This window comes from Oreochromis niloticus, linkage group LG11 (genome assembly GCF_001858045.2).
Source record: "Oreochromis niloticus isolate F11D_XX linkage group LG11, O_niloticus_UMD_NMBU, whole genome shotgun sequence".
Lineage (NCBI taxonomy): Eukaryota > Metazoa > Chordata > Actinopteri > Cichliformes > Cichlidae > Oreochromis > Oreochromis niloticus.
Genome location: NC_031976.2, coordinates 36,538,687 through 36,556,102, shown reverse-complemented (window position 1 = coordinate 36,556,102; position 17,416 = coordinate 36,538,687). Strand labels below are relative to the sequence as shown.

Genomic DNA, 17,416 nt, shown 5'->3' with positions numbered 1-17,416 from the left:
TCACAGTTTTATAGCTTCTTCATATTTTTTTGGTAAACATACTGAACTCAATAGAGTAGTTACTATTTGAGTAAATTGATTAATTAATATATCTTCCATGATTGTTTTGACTGTTCCAGGTGGCAACAATGGCAGCTGTTAAACATCTGCATTTAGAATATTTGAATATTTTGAACAACGATGAACTTCAGGACTTTCAGAGATTCCTACGAAGCATTTTTCATTTGAGGAACTTGTTATATTCCTCAACGTGGTTAAATAAACTATTAACCAGAGCAGATATAGTGAATCTGATGGTGGATGAACTTGGTCTGCAGTCTGTGGAGGTGACCAGAGACTTCTTCATGTACATGAACAGAACTGATCTGGTGCAGAAGTTATCAGACAGCAGCTCAGCATCCAGAGGTAAGACCAACATGCATGAGTGTAAACTCTGTGTCATCAACAAAGTAAAATCTATGACAAATCACATCAATAATCTGACCATTCTGACTTATAGATATCATCAGATGTCTAATGGATTTATTGGTGGTTATAAATTTTATGTGTGGATGTGAGTGTTTGCTTAATATCCACGATGGACAGATGTACTCAGTCTCTCTGTGATTACTGCAACCTTAGGATGAATGTGTTGTTTTACTGTATTTTTTTTAAATTACCTTTTCCCTTTTGAATCATCTGTGTCGTCTGAAGGCTGATTCTACTTGGATGTGTGACGATGTTTGAATCCTCAGAGTTGATTGTAAATGTCTTTCCTCCTCAGAGAAACACTCTGCGGATGAACATGGAGCTGCACTGTTGAAGAGAGTGAGTGTGACTTTAACTCAGCTTTCATTCAGTAGATTCAGGCTGTAAATCATCCTCATCTTGAACATTATACATGATGAAACAGACAAAGCGTCTTTGAAACTGGATGCTTCTCACAGTGTTAATGTGGAGCTCTGCAGCAATAATGTTTCCACTGATGACAGAGTGAAGGATCTACTACTGACGATAAAACCAGGAAATGACATCTTTAGATTTTTCTTTGTCTTTAAAATTCTTCAACATCAAAGTCATTAAATATTTATTTCTGCAGTTCATTCACTGATTCTACTTTTAAACAATCATAACACAAACATTCAGTTAGAGAAATGAGAACAATTAGTTTTCCTGATGGAGAGGGAGTCATGTTTTCTTATGAGACCAAAGTTTTGCAGACTCATAAAAACAGATCATGAAGACAGCAAGGTAAACATCATCAGCACCACAGATGTTACCAGCTGTTCCTTCAGTGATCATTCTGAAGAATATTTTTGATTCTAATGATTTATGATGCTTTTTTATTAAAATGTTATAGGGCTGTGCAGTTAAACTTTGAACCTGATCCAAATTTTGTCTTTACAAATAAAATGAGCGTAACTGAGTGATATTTAAAATAAATGTTCTGCTATTTAAAATGCAAAGTGAATTGAATTGAATTGAATTGAATTGAGATGTTCTGTTTACATCACAGCACAATTTCCTGTCAGAAAAATCAACACTGCACAAAATAATTGTGATTTTGATTTTTCCAACAATCATGCAGCTCTAATACTCTATACGTCTACTTCAGAGACACTGAGGAAGTTCAAAGACATAAATATTTAAATCTCCCAACAGTGAAATGACAGTAACTTAATAAATCCTTTTAAGATCCTTTTTCAGGAAGAAGCGCTGACAGCTGTTAGAAACATTCTTGTGGAAATACTGAGACATTTGAATCAAAAGGATCTCGAGGAATTCAATTTGTTGCTGCAGTTCACTTGCTTCAAAATGGGCCTGCCACAAATACAGATATATACAAAGATGACAGATGAACTAATGAATCAGATGGTGGATGAATGTGGTCATCAGTCTGTGGAGGTGATCAGGGAGGTTTTAACTGACATGCAGAGAACTGATCTGGTGCAGAGGCTGTCAGAGAGCAGCTCAGGACTCAAAGGTAAGAGAAAATAATCTGTCAGAGTTTCTGTAATAATGTCAATAAATATGGTGGGATTATTTTTAACTGAGTGTAAAAGTATTAAAAACATAATATATCAGCTCAAAGTGAAAACAAAATCAAAAGAATTAAATCAGAGAAACTCACAACAAGAACTGCATAATATAAACTTTATTATCTTAAAATGAAAGAATTTGTTTTCTTTGAATGTTTTTGGACAGACGTTGATAAATTAACACATTCAGGTTGTACAAACACAGTAAAATTAAACAGATTTGTTTTCATATTTCACTGTGTTAAAGTAAAAATATTCAGGTTATTGAATCAGTGACTTTCTTTAGTAAATGTTGTTTTAAAGCTCTTTGAACTTCTTTCCTTTGAAAATATTTTTCTTTGTTTTGTTTCATTGAATTTTTGCATTTTGAGCTGATTAATATCAGTCTTGTATTGTAAATCGATCTTTATGTTAGCTTTGATTTAAACTCCACTATGGAGACAGACGACCTGTATGAGGTAAATGATTCAAAGTCTTTTCATTGATTTCTCTGTGATTGTGTAACTATGGCCTCCTCCTGCCTTCAGTCAGCACAGCTGAAAGTGAAATATTAAAGCTTTTTATTGTCAGGACTCAGTGTTATACTCAGGATGAGCACACATAAAGGACACACACAGTGTCTGTATGATGTAGTTACAGTTTGTATTCAATGTGTTGCAGCTGCAGGATCATCAGCTGAAGGATTTGATGTGGAGGAAACAGAGAAAGGTCAGTGTCCAGAAAACACATCAATCAATAAATACACTCATTGATATGAAGAAGATGAAGAAGATGAAGAATTACTGAATGAAACAGAACTGGATCATTTCCTCACACTTTGATAGTTTTCCATCAAATATGACTTCATGTTAACAAGTTTAATGTTGTTATTAATCCAACTTACAAGGATCATCAGAATGAAATCAAAGTATCAGTTATTTCAAAGTGTCTGATTATTAACACTGATGTTAAATCAGTCATGAATGAACCTTTTAATATTTCTTTTCTGTCAGAGAAACACTCTGAGGATGAACGTTGGCCTGCACTGATCCACAAAGTGAGTCATGTCACATCTGTCTGACTTCAGATCATCCAGCTTTCATTTCATAAATACAGGATAGAAATCTTCAATAGAAACAAATAAAAAATGATTTGATTTTGATTGGAAAAGTCAAAGTTTGATAAGTTCAGCGTGTGCAGTGAGGTCGGTCTGCAGCAGGTCAGAAAAGTCCTGAACTTGTTAACAGAAGCAGAATAATTGTTAATCAGCTGTTTGTGATCATTGTGACAAATATGACCAATGACATCATCACCTCATGTGATGGATGATGTCATCTAAACACATCTACATTTCTAAAGTGTTGATGAGAAAACAAACAGACCTGAAAGTGAGAAATGTCACATTTATCTCATGAACATTTTCTTTGAATTTTCCAGGTAGAAACGATGGAGTCTGTTATTGAGCTGCTGCTGGAAACTCTGGATGGTCTGAATGAGCAGGAGCTAGAGAAGTTCAACTGGACCCTGCGACAAATTCATCTTCACAAATATGACTCGGACTTCACATGGGTGTGGTACATGATGTCAGACCTGCAGGACACAGTGTTTCTGATGGTGCAGACTTACGGCCAACAGTCAGTGGAGGTGACCATGGAGGTCTTAAAGGAGATGAAGAGGACTGATCTGGCTCAGAGGCTGTCAGACTGCAGCTCACTGCCTCGAAGTAAGACAACAAAATCAAAATGTCTATGAAGGTTCTCAGCCATCGAGGTCATTGTAGTCTAAGAAGTTTAGGTTTTTTTCAAGAAGTGTCATCCAAGAGCTTCTTCAGTTCTCAGAGCAATTAGTGGAGAGTCACAGATTTTAAGCCAGTGGGAGTGTCCCCCAGGGAGGTCATGGACCCACTATTGATCCTCTACCTAATCACAGGAGCCAAGGTGTAGGTTACAATCAGCCAAAGTCTCAGGTGAGCTCATTGTGAAACTTACCCCCACCCTATCATGTGATTTCCTGAGGTCAGATGGCCCAGGATGTGAGTGGGCATTAAGGCGTTTGGGAAGGATCTCAACACTCAATTATAGAACTCTGTTCAAAGATGGTCGCTCACAGTGGATGTAAATGGCCTCTTTCACTCCTCTTTCAAACCATCTGTCCTCTCTGTCCAAAATGTGAACGTTGGCATCCTCGAAAGAGTGACCTTTCACCTTTAGATGCAGATGAACTGCTGAGTCTTGTCCTGTGGAGGTGGCTCTTCTATGTTTTACCATGCATTTATGAAGTAACTGTTTGGTCTCTCCAATGTAGAGGTCTGGGCATTCCTCGCTGCACTGTACAGCATACACCACGTTGTTAAGTTTGTGTTTAGGAATTTTGTCTTTCGGGTGAACCAGTTTCTGTCTGAGTGTGTTGCTGGGTCTGAAATACACTGGGATGTCGTGCTTGGAGAAAACTCTGAGTTTCTCTGATACACCGGCTACATAGGGGATGACAATGTTGTTGCATCTGTCTTTCTTATCCTCCCTCGCTGGTGTCTGATCTTCTTTTCTGTGCATCTTTGCTGACTTTACAAACGCCCAAATAGGATAACCGCATGTTTTAAAAGCTTCCTTTAAATGTGTTTGTTCCCTATTTTTCCCTTCAGGCTTAGAGGGAACACTTTCAGCCCAGTGATGTAGGGTCCTGATTACTCCAAGTTTGTATTCCAGAGGGTGATGGGAGTCAAAGAGGAGGCACTGGTCCATGTGTGGGGGCTTCCAGTAAACTTCAATGTTGAGATAGAGGATCGACAGGGGGTTCATGACCTTCTTGGGAAAAACTAAATCAAAACTCATTAAAATCATAAAACTGTTTTTATAACTTGTCTTGTGAACTTCTAAAAAAAAAAAAAGTCTTCTTTTACTTTATAGATAATAAAAGCACTTTTCTCCTCAGAGAAACACTCTGTGGATGAACGACGCTCTGCACTGATCCACAAAGTGAGTCATGTCACATCTCTGATTCAGTACAAGACAGCAGGCTGAAAGTCAGAGTACTAAAGTATCATCAGTTCTCATGTTGAGTCATTTTTCTCATGATTTCTGCTGGATGTTTGTGACAAACTGAAGCTTCATTCAGTTTGACTTCTTCAGCAGTAATTTTCTCCAACACTAATGTCAGGATGTCTTTACCACTGAGGATGAGCTGAGGAAGTGTCAGCATGTACATTTGTCCTTCAACAGGACAGAGAAATCTGAAAACATCAAACACTTTCAGATTAAACATGAAACTGTATTCTACCTACAAATATTTAATAAAGAATTAAAGGCAATCTGATATCATGAAAATTTTTAGTTTTTATCTCCACAGTGTGAGAGAAGAACTGCAGCCTGTAAATAAACCCGGACATAAAACAGGATCACAGTTTTATACTTTCTTCACAATTTTTCATATACTGTAATCAGTATAATAATAATAAATAATAATGGATTGCATTTATATAGCGCTTTTCAAGACCCTCAAAGCGCTTCACAATTCCACTATTCATTCACACACTGGTGGAGGCAAGTTACAGTTGTAGCCACAGCTGCCTTGGGACAGACTAATAGAAGCGAGGCTGCCATATCGCGCCATCGGCCTCTCTGGCCAACACCAGTAGGCGGTAGGTGAAGTGTCTTGCCCAAGGACACAACGACCGAGACTGTCCGAGGCAGGGCTCAAACCGGCAACCTTTCCGATTACAAGACGAACTGCCAACTCTTGAGCCACGATCGTTCTTAACAACAACTTATAACAACTTGTATTTGAGTAAATACAGAAATAAATATATGACCCCATGAATGTGTTTATGGTTCCAGGTGGCAACAATGGCAGTTGTTAAATATCTGCTTTTTCAAACATTGAATGACTTGAGTGATGAGGAGCTCAAGAAATTTAAGAGGATCTTGCAGATGATTTATCCTAGCAGGACTATATCACATTACTCATTCTTCAGTCCATCATCGACCAGAGCAGATGTAGTGAATCTGATGGTGGAGGAATTTGGTCAGCAGTCTGTTGACGTGACCAGAGACTTCTTCATGTACATGAACAGAACTGATCTGGTGCAGAAGTTACCAGAGAGCAGCTCAGCATCCAGAGGTAAGACCAACATGCATGAGTGTAAACTCTGTGTCATCAACAATATAAAATCTATGAAAATTGAGATCAATAACTGATCATATTGATTGATTTCTATCAGATGACCCATAAATCCTGATCACTGTTGCAGGTCATTGCATTGGTGGTGTCATGGTGGTGCAGTGGTTAGCACTGTCTCCTCACAGCATGAAGGTTGTGTGTTTGAGCCTCCTGGTTGGCTGGAACGTTTCTGTGTGGAGTTTGCATGTTCTCCCTGTGCCTGCAGGCTTTTCCTCAGAGTGCTCTGGTTTCCAGTCCAAACACATGTTGGTTGGCTTTATTGCTGGTTCCAAATTAGCTGTGGGTGTGAAAGGGTATATATCTCTGTTTGTTACACTGTGAATAATATGTGTGCTCTGTCTCGCTCTCTGTGACAAGTTTGATAGGTTCCACACCCCACAACCCTAAGTTGGTTCAGGGATGGATGAATATTTTTATTGGGTTGTTTATGTGTGTGTTTCTGTTTCAGTTTTATTTGTCATATGCAAGTTAGCACAGGGTCAACATTGCAATGAAATGTATTTGACGAGCAGCAGACAGTCACTCAGCAGTATAGTATGTAAAAAATAGTAAGAGCAAAATGTTTATAAAATGTAGTAGTTAACAGACTAAATATATATATATATATACAGGGCTCTAGATTGCGACCAATATATATGGCTGATATCCAGAAATCCTACCAGTGGCTGGACAAAGCTGGACTGAAAGACAGCACAGAGGCACTAATCATGGCAGCACAAGAACAAGCTCTGAGCACAAGATCCATAGAGGCTGGGGTCTATCACACCAGGCAAGACCCCAGGTGCAGGCTGTGTAAAGATGCCCCAGAGACAATCCAGCACATAACAGCAGGGTGCAAGATGCTAGCAGGCAAGGCATACATGGAACGCCATAACCAAGTGGCCGGCATAGTGTACAGGAACATCTGTGCCGAGTATAACCTGGAAGTCCCAAGGTCAAAATGGGAGATGCCCCCAAGGGTGATGGAGAATGACCGAGCTAAGATCCTGTGGGACTTCCAGATGCAGACGGACAAAATGGTGGTGGCTAACCAACCGGACATAGTGGTGGTAGACAAACAGAAGAAGACGGCCGTAGTGATCGATGTAGCGGTTCCGAATGACAGCAACATCAGGAAGAAGGAACACGAGAAGCTGGAGAAATACCAAGGGCTCAGAGAAGAGCTCGAGAGGATGTGGAGGGTGAAGGTAACGGTGGTCCCCGTGGTAATCGGAGCACTAGGTGCGGTGACTCCCAAGCTAGGCGAGTGGCTCCAGCAGATCCCGGGAACAACATCGGAGATCTCTGTCCAGAAGAGCGCAGTCCTGGGAACAGCTAAGATACTGCGCAGGACCCTCAAGCTCCCAGGCCTCTGGTAGAGGACCTGAGCTTGAAGGATAAACCGCCCACAGGGGCGAGTGGGGATTTTTTCATATATATATATGTGTATATATGTGTGTGTGTATATTTGTGTGTGTGTATATATGTGTATGTGTGTGTATGTATGTGTATATGCATCTGTACATACATATACACACTTACATATTTATACATACACATACATGCCATCTAACTAGCAGGTGCATTGAGAGGTGCAGTGTGATCAGTGATATTGCACATTGAGTGGGGTGGGTGCTGTTGGAACTATACTAAATAAGGTTATAATAAATACAGTTTAAAGAGGTAGGGTTGTTGGTTGCAGTGAAGTATAAATAGAAATACGATTTATAAATAAGGTGTAATGTCCATGAGTGTTGGCAGTGCAGTTATCCTCCAATCAGGGTGGAGGTAGGGCATGTTTGACAGCCTGTGGGTAAAAACTTCTGTTGAGTCTGTTTGTCTTGTCTTTTGCTGTTTTGCTTCCACCACGATAAAATCACACTCCATGCACAGCTGTCTCTCTCTCTGTACTTCAAGAACAGTTTCCCATCTCAAATCTCTGTTTTCTGCATTATTCATTCACTTATCAACCACCCGTCTACCGTTGCTTACAGCTCTGTTGGCCGCTGTCTTTTTTTTCTTTTTTACTTAAATGACCTCGGACAAAACAGTCTAATTTCTGCTGTTCAATACTGAAGAAATTTAAACTTTGTAAAATTATGCAAAATTGCAGAATATTTTTAAGGTTATCTGCTAAGAAGCCAGGCCAGGAAAATCTCCTTCATGTTTTTCTGTTTTATCCCCAGTTACTTTGACACAAAGGCCTCTGCTGTGATGCTCACACCTCTGATGAAGTCGCACATGTATCAGTACTAATAAATGATCAGAATTATAATATTTCTGACTGTCTCAGGGAAAATTGAATCGATTTGAATGGATTGTAGAAATCAGTGATGATGCCCAGCCCTGGTGAGCAGCCTAGGCCTGACAGAAGTGGATGTAGCTGTGGGTAATAAGAAAAGATGAAAAGAATTATTGATGCAGTTTTTGTTAAGTTAAGGCCTGATCCGTCTGAAATTCATAGCCAGTGCTCTGACACGGAGCCATCAATCTTTGAACGCTGAAAAAGCACAGTGTATGCAGAAAAAACATTATATGCTGCAATAAACAAACAGGTCGTCAGAGGAGGCAGATATGATGATTAAGTTTAACATTGCCCACAATATTGCCAAAGAGTGCCAGCGCACTTTAAGCACAAGCAGTTTTTCAGTAACTTATCTTTCTTGTAGTACTGTGCTCCAAATAAAGAACTTTGTGTTGACAAGATTGTTAGTTAATCATTTACAAATGAATATTGTCTGTATAGACAGCAATTTTCCCCTAAAAAGTGCAAATGTAAAACTGCGGTGTTAAGCAGGGGGGCGTGGGGATACTAATAAGAGTGAGAGTGTGTATGTGTGTGTGACAGTCAGTCCTTTTAGTTTACATTCAGTTTTTTCTCTTTTAAATCATCTGTGTCGTCTGAAGGCTGATTCTACTTGGATGTGATGATGTTTGAATCCTCAGAGTTGATTGTAAACGTCTTTCCTCCTCAGAGAAACACTGTGTGGATGAACATGGAGCTGCACTGTTGAAGAGAGTGAGTGTGACTTTAACTCAGCTTTCATTCAGTAGATTCAGGCTGTAAATCATCCTCATCTTGAACATTATACATGATGAAACAGACAAAGCATCTTTAAACTGGATGCTTCTCACAGTGTTAATGTGGAGCTCTGCAGCAATAATGTTTCCACTGATGACAGAGTGAAGGATCTACTACTGACGATAAAACCAGGAAATGTCATCTTTAGATTTTTCTTTGTCTTTAAAAGACTTGAAAAGTTATAATATTATAGTTTACACACTCCTTTTGCTTTTCTAATGCTTTGACACAATATTAGAAAAGCTTTGCAAAAACTTTATATTAGAAAAAAATCTTAAGATTTTAGTCCTGATCGAGAGGGACAAAGAAAAACAGTTCATGAAGACAGCGAGGTAAACATCATCAGTGCCATAGATGTTACCAGCTGTTCCTTCAGTGATCATTCTGAAAAATATTAATATTAATGAAGTTGTTTTTTATTCATATTTGATATTTCTACTAAAGTTACACTGAGGAAATTCAGTGATGGAAATCTTTAATTCATTCAGAGATATTATACAGTAACTTATTAAATTGTTTGGGTTTTTCAGGAAAAAGAACTGGAAGCTGTTACACAGATTCTCTTGGAAACACTGAATGAATTCAGTCAAAAGGATCTTGGGAAATTTATTCTGTTGCTGCCGTTCACGTGCTTTAAGATGGGCCTGCCACAAATACAGATGAATACAAACAGGACAGAAGACCTTGTGGATCTGATGGTGGATAATCTTGGTCATCAGTCTGTGGAGGTGACCATGGAGGTTTTAACAGACATGAAGAGACCTGATCTGATGCTGAGGCTGTCAGAGAGCAGCTCAGGTGAGACCAAAAGAAATCATGTTACACAAGTGACTCATAAACATCACTGGTGAGAATATTTGAATTCATCAACTTTTGATCATCTTAGACGTCACTCAGCTGCACGTCCTGCTGAACATGTTGTTCTGATGTTGAAGCAGCTCTGCACAGCATAAAGTGATCAAACAGCAAACATGTGGACAGTTAGAGGATGATTTTATATGTCAGCATAACATCATTCATTTGAATTCTTTGTGTCTCAACAAGGACGAAAAACTGAAAGAAGTTCAGAGCTTGAAGGTTGTCAGAGCATGACGGTAATCCCTTCCATTCATTTATTTATTCCTCAAGTTTCTTTCTTTATAAACATGTGTACTTATTGACTAAAGTGACTGTCCTCTGCAGCAGGACTCCAGTGATTGGACTAAACTTGAACCTGAGGTGAACAGTACAGATGCAGACGAGGCTCCAACTTACAGGTAAATCAACTTCCTGAATGCTGCAGCACAGCAAACTGGAACTACAGGGAACAGTTCAGCTTTGGATTTATTCACAGAGGAAATTCTTCATTTTGCATCCGATTCACACGACTACTCTCTGTGTTTCCATTCACTCTGTTGTTCCTTCATGAGTGTGTATTTAATTCCTGTTTCAGCCTTCAGTCTGCAGCAGGACACTTTGAATGCAGAGTCTCGGGCTTGCGCTGGGTCTGTAAAGGAAAGACCAGCTTTCAGTACCAGTTTAGATCTTGGGAGGGACACATGGAGAGGATGGAGAGCAGACAATACATGCCTGCAGGTCCTCTGATGGACGTCACAGTCACTGCTGGGAAGTTAAATGAAGTTCACCTGCCACACTGGATCTGCATCGGTAAGAGGACATGAAGGAAGAATTTCAGATGTTTGACATGTCTGACAGTGAGCGCACAAACTGTTAGAAACTGTTCTTCTCACCATGTTTGTGTTGTTGTTCTCCTGCAGATGACGTCCCTGACATATTGGACATGTTTGCAGTCGTTCACATAGATGACTGTGGAGATGTTGTGGAAAAAGTGTCTGAGGTCACACCAACACATGTCAAGTTAACTGAACCAAATTTCTCGATAATAGCGGCTCTGATACGTTTCATATTTCCTCCAAAAATCAGCTGTTACATGTTGATGTACTATCAACTCAACACATCATTCCTCAAACTCCACGTCTATCTGATACGACAGGATCCTGCTCTGGAACAGGTAACTGAACATCTTAATGATGTGAAACAGGACAAGATTCCAAACATTAGGACCGACTGACAAAAGACAAAAGAGACACTGAAAGAAAAATGGTTTTTTTATATTGAACCCAATGGGAGAAATGTCTCTATTGCTAAAATAAATCTCTTCTGTTTGACTTTAGGAAGATTTTTTAATCATGGTTTTTTCTTTTAACATCAGCAGCACTTGTGAGAGTCACTTGGCTGTTAAATCTCTTCACTGTAATCTGGAGATTATTTGCACCCAGATCAGAGTTTGTAATATTACATCATACAGACTTCATATAACAAAACTCTGATAAGTACAAATTAGACACTTGTTATTAACCAGAGAGTTCACAAAGCACCCATGAAGATGCAAAATATTGATCACCTGGTGATCACATGGTGATACTCTCCCTCTCAGAGTTTGACACAATACTTCACAATAATCTCTGACTTTATTCTCATCAATGTGACCTTTTTCCTCCGGTTTACTTTTCCAGCAGACCATAATACTCTCTCACAAAAATTGTATTGCTTGATTATAAATGTTATTTCAAACACAGATGGCAGAGTTGGTGTAAAGTTAACCCCTATTTTTGATTATTTTGCTTTTTCTTTTTCCTTTTTTTCGTAAACAGGAAATTGCTGAGAAATATCGTGAGAAAAAAGATGAGACAAAATCCGATTTGAAATTTAAAAAAATCATAAAGCATCCCCCAGACCAGTACCTGCAAACTGAGCGTCTTTTCAGCCTCAAAGCCGACGACACAAGTGCAAAAATTCAACCGGAGGTAAAGTTTGTAAAGTTTGTGCTACATGTGGATCGAAACCTTCTTGTTGACAGAAAACACATCAGGCCTTATTTTAGCCAGAATGACACGGCTGCTCTGAAACATACGTGTGTCTTTGCATTGGCTGAGTCAGTGAGAGGTGAGGGGCATCACACCAGGACTATCAGCTGTCTTTGTTAGCCCAGCTGCACACACTTTAACACAGCAGTGTTTGATGCTGTATTTCAGTCTTCTTCAGGTGCTGATGATAGTTTTACCTGAAGAATATAAAATCATGGTAAAAGTCAACACTAGTGTTTCAGGAAAATCAAGTTCTGAAGAAAATCCTAAAACTCTTAAGCTCAAAAATTGAGTTGCAAAGTAATTATATTAGTGTGCTGCTATTTTTTAAATGGCTCATTTAAATGCCATCACCTTTTTCCAAAATGACCTGATAGATGAGGAAAGTAAGAAGTCGTAGATTTAAAAAGAATAATAAAAAAACAAACAAAACAAATGTGATCAAACTGAGTAAAAAGCTCTGTAGGTCATTATGTTTTTATTCCAGTCACATTTCTCTGGTAATTTTTGTTTTAGTTCATTATAAAACTCTTGATGTGAACAAGGTCAAAGGGCATACTCTGAGGTCATAATTTAGAGTGTATTTAAAAATATTTTAAAATTCATATTTAAGCCTCAACATTGTTTCCACTGAAAATCACTTATATCTGTCTTACTGCATCTAAATAATATCATAAGTCAACAGATACACTGTGTTTTTATCTTTAGTTTCTATCAAATACACTTTGTCCATCAAATATATTTAAATAAAATTAGATTTAAAAAATAAAATGTAAAACTGGGAGTCTCCATTTCTGTACTGATAGCCAGATGTAAGAACCACAACTGTAACCTTATCGGCTGCATTAAAGTGTGACAGAATATTACTCGTGTGTGTGTGTGTGTGTGTGTGTGTGTGTGTGTTCACAGAGGTATTTTAAAGTTCCTTTGTTATGTTTTTAAAACACAGGAGTTAACCCTCAGGTACAATAGGCAAAACTTCTATGAGGTGTACTTTAAGAATCCAGGCAGTGAACTCATACTCACACTGGTGCACACTCACCCAGCTGATGGTGAACCAGCTGATGAGCCACTATGGAAATGTGAAATTCGAGCAGGTCAGTGGTTATTAAGCGATATTACCCACACTGTTACTATATAAGAAATACTGTATGTCATAAAATGTCAAATGTAAGAGGTTTTTTCCCCCAAACTGAAAAGAGTCTGCAGCAGTTTGATTGACACTATATTTCCAAAAATATTCACTCACCCATCCACATCCTTTCATTCATGTGTTCCAATCACTTCCATGGCCTCAGGTGTATAAAATCAGCACCAAGGCATGCAGACTGCTTCTACAAACATGTGTGAAAGAATCACTCGTTCTCAGGAGTTCAGTGGTCCTGTGATAGGACGCCACCTGTGCAACAAGTGTCGAGTCGCACATTTTGAAGCCAATATGATAACCTTATCCCACCAATGCTGTGGACGTCCAGCTTTTCAGATCCAGTTAAAATCAAATGACTCAAAAAGATCCTCTGGAAAAGAGTAGAATTCCTAGAACAGAGTTTATTAAACAGTGTCATATGAACAGCAGAACTCAGTACAATAAACCAAGATGACAGCAAACGTGAACAAGCAAAGCCAAGCAACCCCGGAGTGTAGAGCCTCAAAGCACAAACAGCACAGACACACAACAGACAGACAGGAAAGAAGCAGCAGAGCGGGACATATCGACCCTCCTCTTATATGGGATCAGTGACCCCTCCTCCTGCTGTTGGGTACTCTTTCATCCTTTGTTCTTTCTTTTCATCTTCCACTTATGATGCATAACTTTCTGACCCTGCCCCATAACTTCTCGAGAACCAGTTTTACATCCATCATTGAATTGGGTCACTTTGTCAGTTTTATGCATTTACTCTTTGTTTGGATCAGTCACCGTTGACGATACCACAGTCAAAGGTTACTTATTGATCCTAATTAGTACATTTTCAAACAGTATTGATCAGCATGTGTTTATACAAGTGGCACAAACTTCATTAATATAATTGAAGATAATGTTTGACCTAAACATGTGGATCTTGTGATTTTGAACATGTAGAAAAAATACTCCAGTATAAGTATATATTTAGTGTATACAAGTATATATGATTACATAGTATATATGTGAGTATATGTCCAGTGTATACAGGTACATATGTCATATATATCATAGAAAATCCACAACATTAGTCCTGTGGTGAAATTCCCTTGCTACAAAATATTATACATACAGTCAGCTGTTAGTGGTATTATAACAAAGAACGACAGCAAATCAGCCACAAAGTGATGGGCCACGTAAAATCACAGAGGTCTCCAACTTTCTGCAGAGTCAGTCGCTACAAACTTCATGTGGCCTTCAGATTAGCTCAACAACAGTGCATAGAGAGTTTCAGAGAATGGGTTCCCATGGCAACCAGCTGCTTGAATACTGTTTTATTCAGATGAAAGACTTTGAAATTGAACTTTCATATTTAACTATAATGTCAAGTATCCATATTTGGATTTTCCTTGAATTCCAGATGACCATCCAGAGTCTGGTCAAGCCGAAGGTAAGATATCACACAAAAGGAGCATTTAGACGAAGCTTTTATTCAGATTATAAATGAATGATTTTCTTTCTTTTTTTTTAAGTAGACCAGAGTTTAGTGGAATATTCTTTGGTGTAGTTATTTAATTGTTTTAATTTGGTGGCACTGAGTCTCTAATGTTTCAGTTTGCTAGCATAAGGACATTTAAAAAGTTTGAACATTTGTTAAGAAATTAAAAACTTTCCTTGTTATTTTTAACAGCTGCAGGATACTCAGTGGGAGCAGCTGCTGTCAGCTCTCTGTCGGCTGGTAGGTTCATCAATATTACCTGAGTTTTATATAATGAAACACATAGAAAACTGATCAGTACTAACTGTGCTTATGTTCCCCAATGACTAAGATATTGCTTTAAATTTTAGAGATGATTAAATTGAAACTAAAGCTTTCTCCTATATCGCATGACCCTGACCTTTGACCTTGAGGTATCACATACTCAGATGGTGTATTTAATTATCTTCACCCATGCAAATTACAGGCCTATTTCCAAACTGCCTTTTATCTCAAAGATTCTTGAAAAGGTAGTTTACAAGCAATTAATGTCCTTTTTAGAAGAACATGGTATTTTAGAAGTTTTCCAATCTGGTTTTAAAGCTTTACATAGTACCGAATCTGCCCTTTTAAGAGTTTTTAATGATGTGTTTTTAGCAACTGACTCAGGTGACTGCGTTATTATCGTGCTGTTAGATTTAACTGCTGCTTTTGATACAGTGGATCATAATATTTTAATTTCCCATTTAGAGCAGTTGGTGGGTGTTAGGAGTACCACACTGCAGTGGTTCAGATCCTATTTGGCAGAGCGAACTTTCTCTGTGAAACTCGGGGAGTTTGTATCCTCTGTTGCTTCTCTTCAATGTGGGGTCCCACAGGGTTCAGTTTTAGGCCCGCTTCTTTTCTATTTTCAGGAAACATGGGATTTCTTTCCACTGTTATGCCGATGACTCCCAGATTTATTTCCCACTTAAAAAGATAAATGGCTTCTCAGTAGACCCTCTGCTCAGATGCCTTGATGAAATAAAGGCCTGGATGGCTTTGAACTTTTTACATTTTAATGAGCAGAAAACAGAAGTGATGGTTTTTGGTGGCGCTTCCGAGGCCACTATTATAGATCTTGGTTCACTGGCACAGTATGTTAAACCAGTCATCACTAATCTGGGAGTTAAAATGGAGGCAAATCTTAAACTTGAAAGCCAGGTCAGTGCTGTTGCAAGATCTAGCTTTTTTCATTTGAGGCAATTGGCTAAAATAAAGCCCATCTTATCGAAACAGCTTTTTGAGACAGTAATCCATGCCTTTGTTACTTCTAGGCTGGATTATTGTAATGCACTTTATTGTGGGGTTAGTGATGCGTCCATTAGGCGCCTGCAGGTTGTGCAAAATGCTGCAGCACGTCTTTTAACTGGAACAAAAAAGTCTGAGCACATTACCCCAATTTTAATTTTACTCCACTGGCTACCTGTACATTTTAGGATTGTTTTTAAAATTCTCTTATTTGTTTTTAAATCTCTTAATGGCCTGGCCCCCCCCCTACCTCTCGGAGCTACTACAACCATATACACCTGCCCGTTCCCTTAGGTCCGCCAATCAGCAGCTCCTTAAGGTACCGAAAACTAAGTATAAATTTAAAGGTGAGCGTGCTTTTGCTGTAGTTGCTCCAAAGTTGTGGAATGATCTGCCCATGCATGTTAGGCAGGCCTCTTCTCTTTCTGAATTTAAAAGTCTTCTTAAAACATATTTATTCGCTGAAGCCTTTGGCACTGATTAGAGGGGTTGACTCAATTTGTTTTAACATGTTTTAATTTATTTTAATTATTTAGTTATTTATTTTATCTTATTTTAATTTTCTTTACTTATGCTATTAGCATGTACAGCACTTTGTGAACTCTGGTTTTATGTTAAAGTGCTTTTTAAATAAAGGTGGTATGGTATGGTATTGGAGCAGAATTGGCTGAAATCTTTGGCTTCTATATGCTGTCAAAACTTTATGGCATCATTGTGAACTGAAAAAATAAAGTGTGTTGCACATCTCCTTCCATGCCCGCTCACATGTCGTATTACTGGATATGGATTTTTTGTTTTTTTACTTGATTATGGTTTGACCTTGACCTTCATTGTTAGCGTCCAAGGTCAAAGCTACCAGTGATGGTCAAGATTACATGTTATAAGGTTATAAGTACTCATGTCCCCCAAAGCCGAGCATATTGTTATGAAGTTTAAAAATCCATAAAAAACTGATTTTTTTTTTTTACAGAATTTCACATTTGGTGTGGTCTTGACCCAAATTTCACCAAAATTAAATCAGCTCGAGTATCTACCATCACCCAGAATCTGAAAATGTTATCCTGAAAACTGTGGATGCTAGACTGCTAATAGACAACCCAACCAAACAGAAGTGATTACATGCTCACTCTCTTTAATCAAAACGTTCAAAGGGACAGGAAGTGCTTCACAGAGATGGCAAAAAGTACAAGTACAAAAAAAAGAAGAACAAAACAGAGTCAGAGGAACACTGATGAATCATAGTGAACAGTCAATCACACCATTTCTCCCGCCACAATTTTACTTTTAGTTAGCTGACATACTTTGTTCTGTCTTCAAGTTTTTCATTCTAAAAAAGGAGCTCTCAGTCTCTCAGCTCTCGGTGGCAGCGAGTCACTAAACTCAATCCTGCTTAAATTCATCTCTTTAGACAGATGTCAAAATGCATAA

At 38.5% G+C, this 17,416-nt stretch overlaps 1 protein-coding gene across 1 annotated transcript in view; it reads left to right on the top strand.

The window, feature by feature from the left end:
- Positions 1-17,416, top strand: part of LOC102080324 (uncharacterized) — a 75,503-nt gene that overhangs the window by 47,298 nt on the left and 10,789 nt on the right. Inside the window, exons 11-22 of the mRNA XM_019364268.2 lie at positions 120-405; positions 764-807; positions 1,675-1,963; positions 2,679-2,726; positions 10,279-10,328; positions 10,417-10,490; positions 10,667-10,881; positions 10,992-11,245; positions 11,889-12,041; positions 13,051-13,198; positions 14,642-14,671; positions 14,912-14,959. Of these exons, the coding sequence (XP_019219813.1) occupies positions 120-405; positions 764-807; positions 1,675-1,963; positions 2,679-2,726; positions 10,279-10,328; positions 10,417-10,490; positions 10,667-10,881; positions 10,992-11,245; positions 11,889-12,041; positions 13,051-13,198; positions 14,642-14,671; positions 14,912-14,959 (1,639 nt within the window). The remainder of the gene's footprint in view (positions 1-119; positions 406-763; positions 808-1,674; positions 1,964-2,678; positions 2,727-10,278; positions 10,329-10,416; positions 10,491-10,666; positions 10,882-10,991; positions 11,246-11,888; positions 12,042-13,050; positions 13,199-14,641; positions 14,672-14,911; positions 14,960-17,416) is intronic.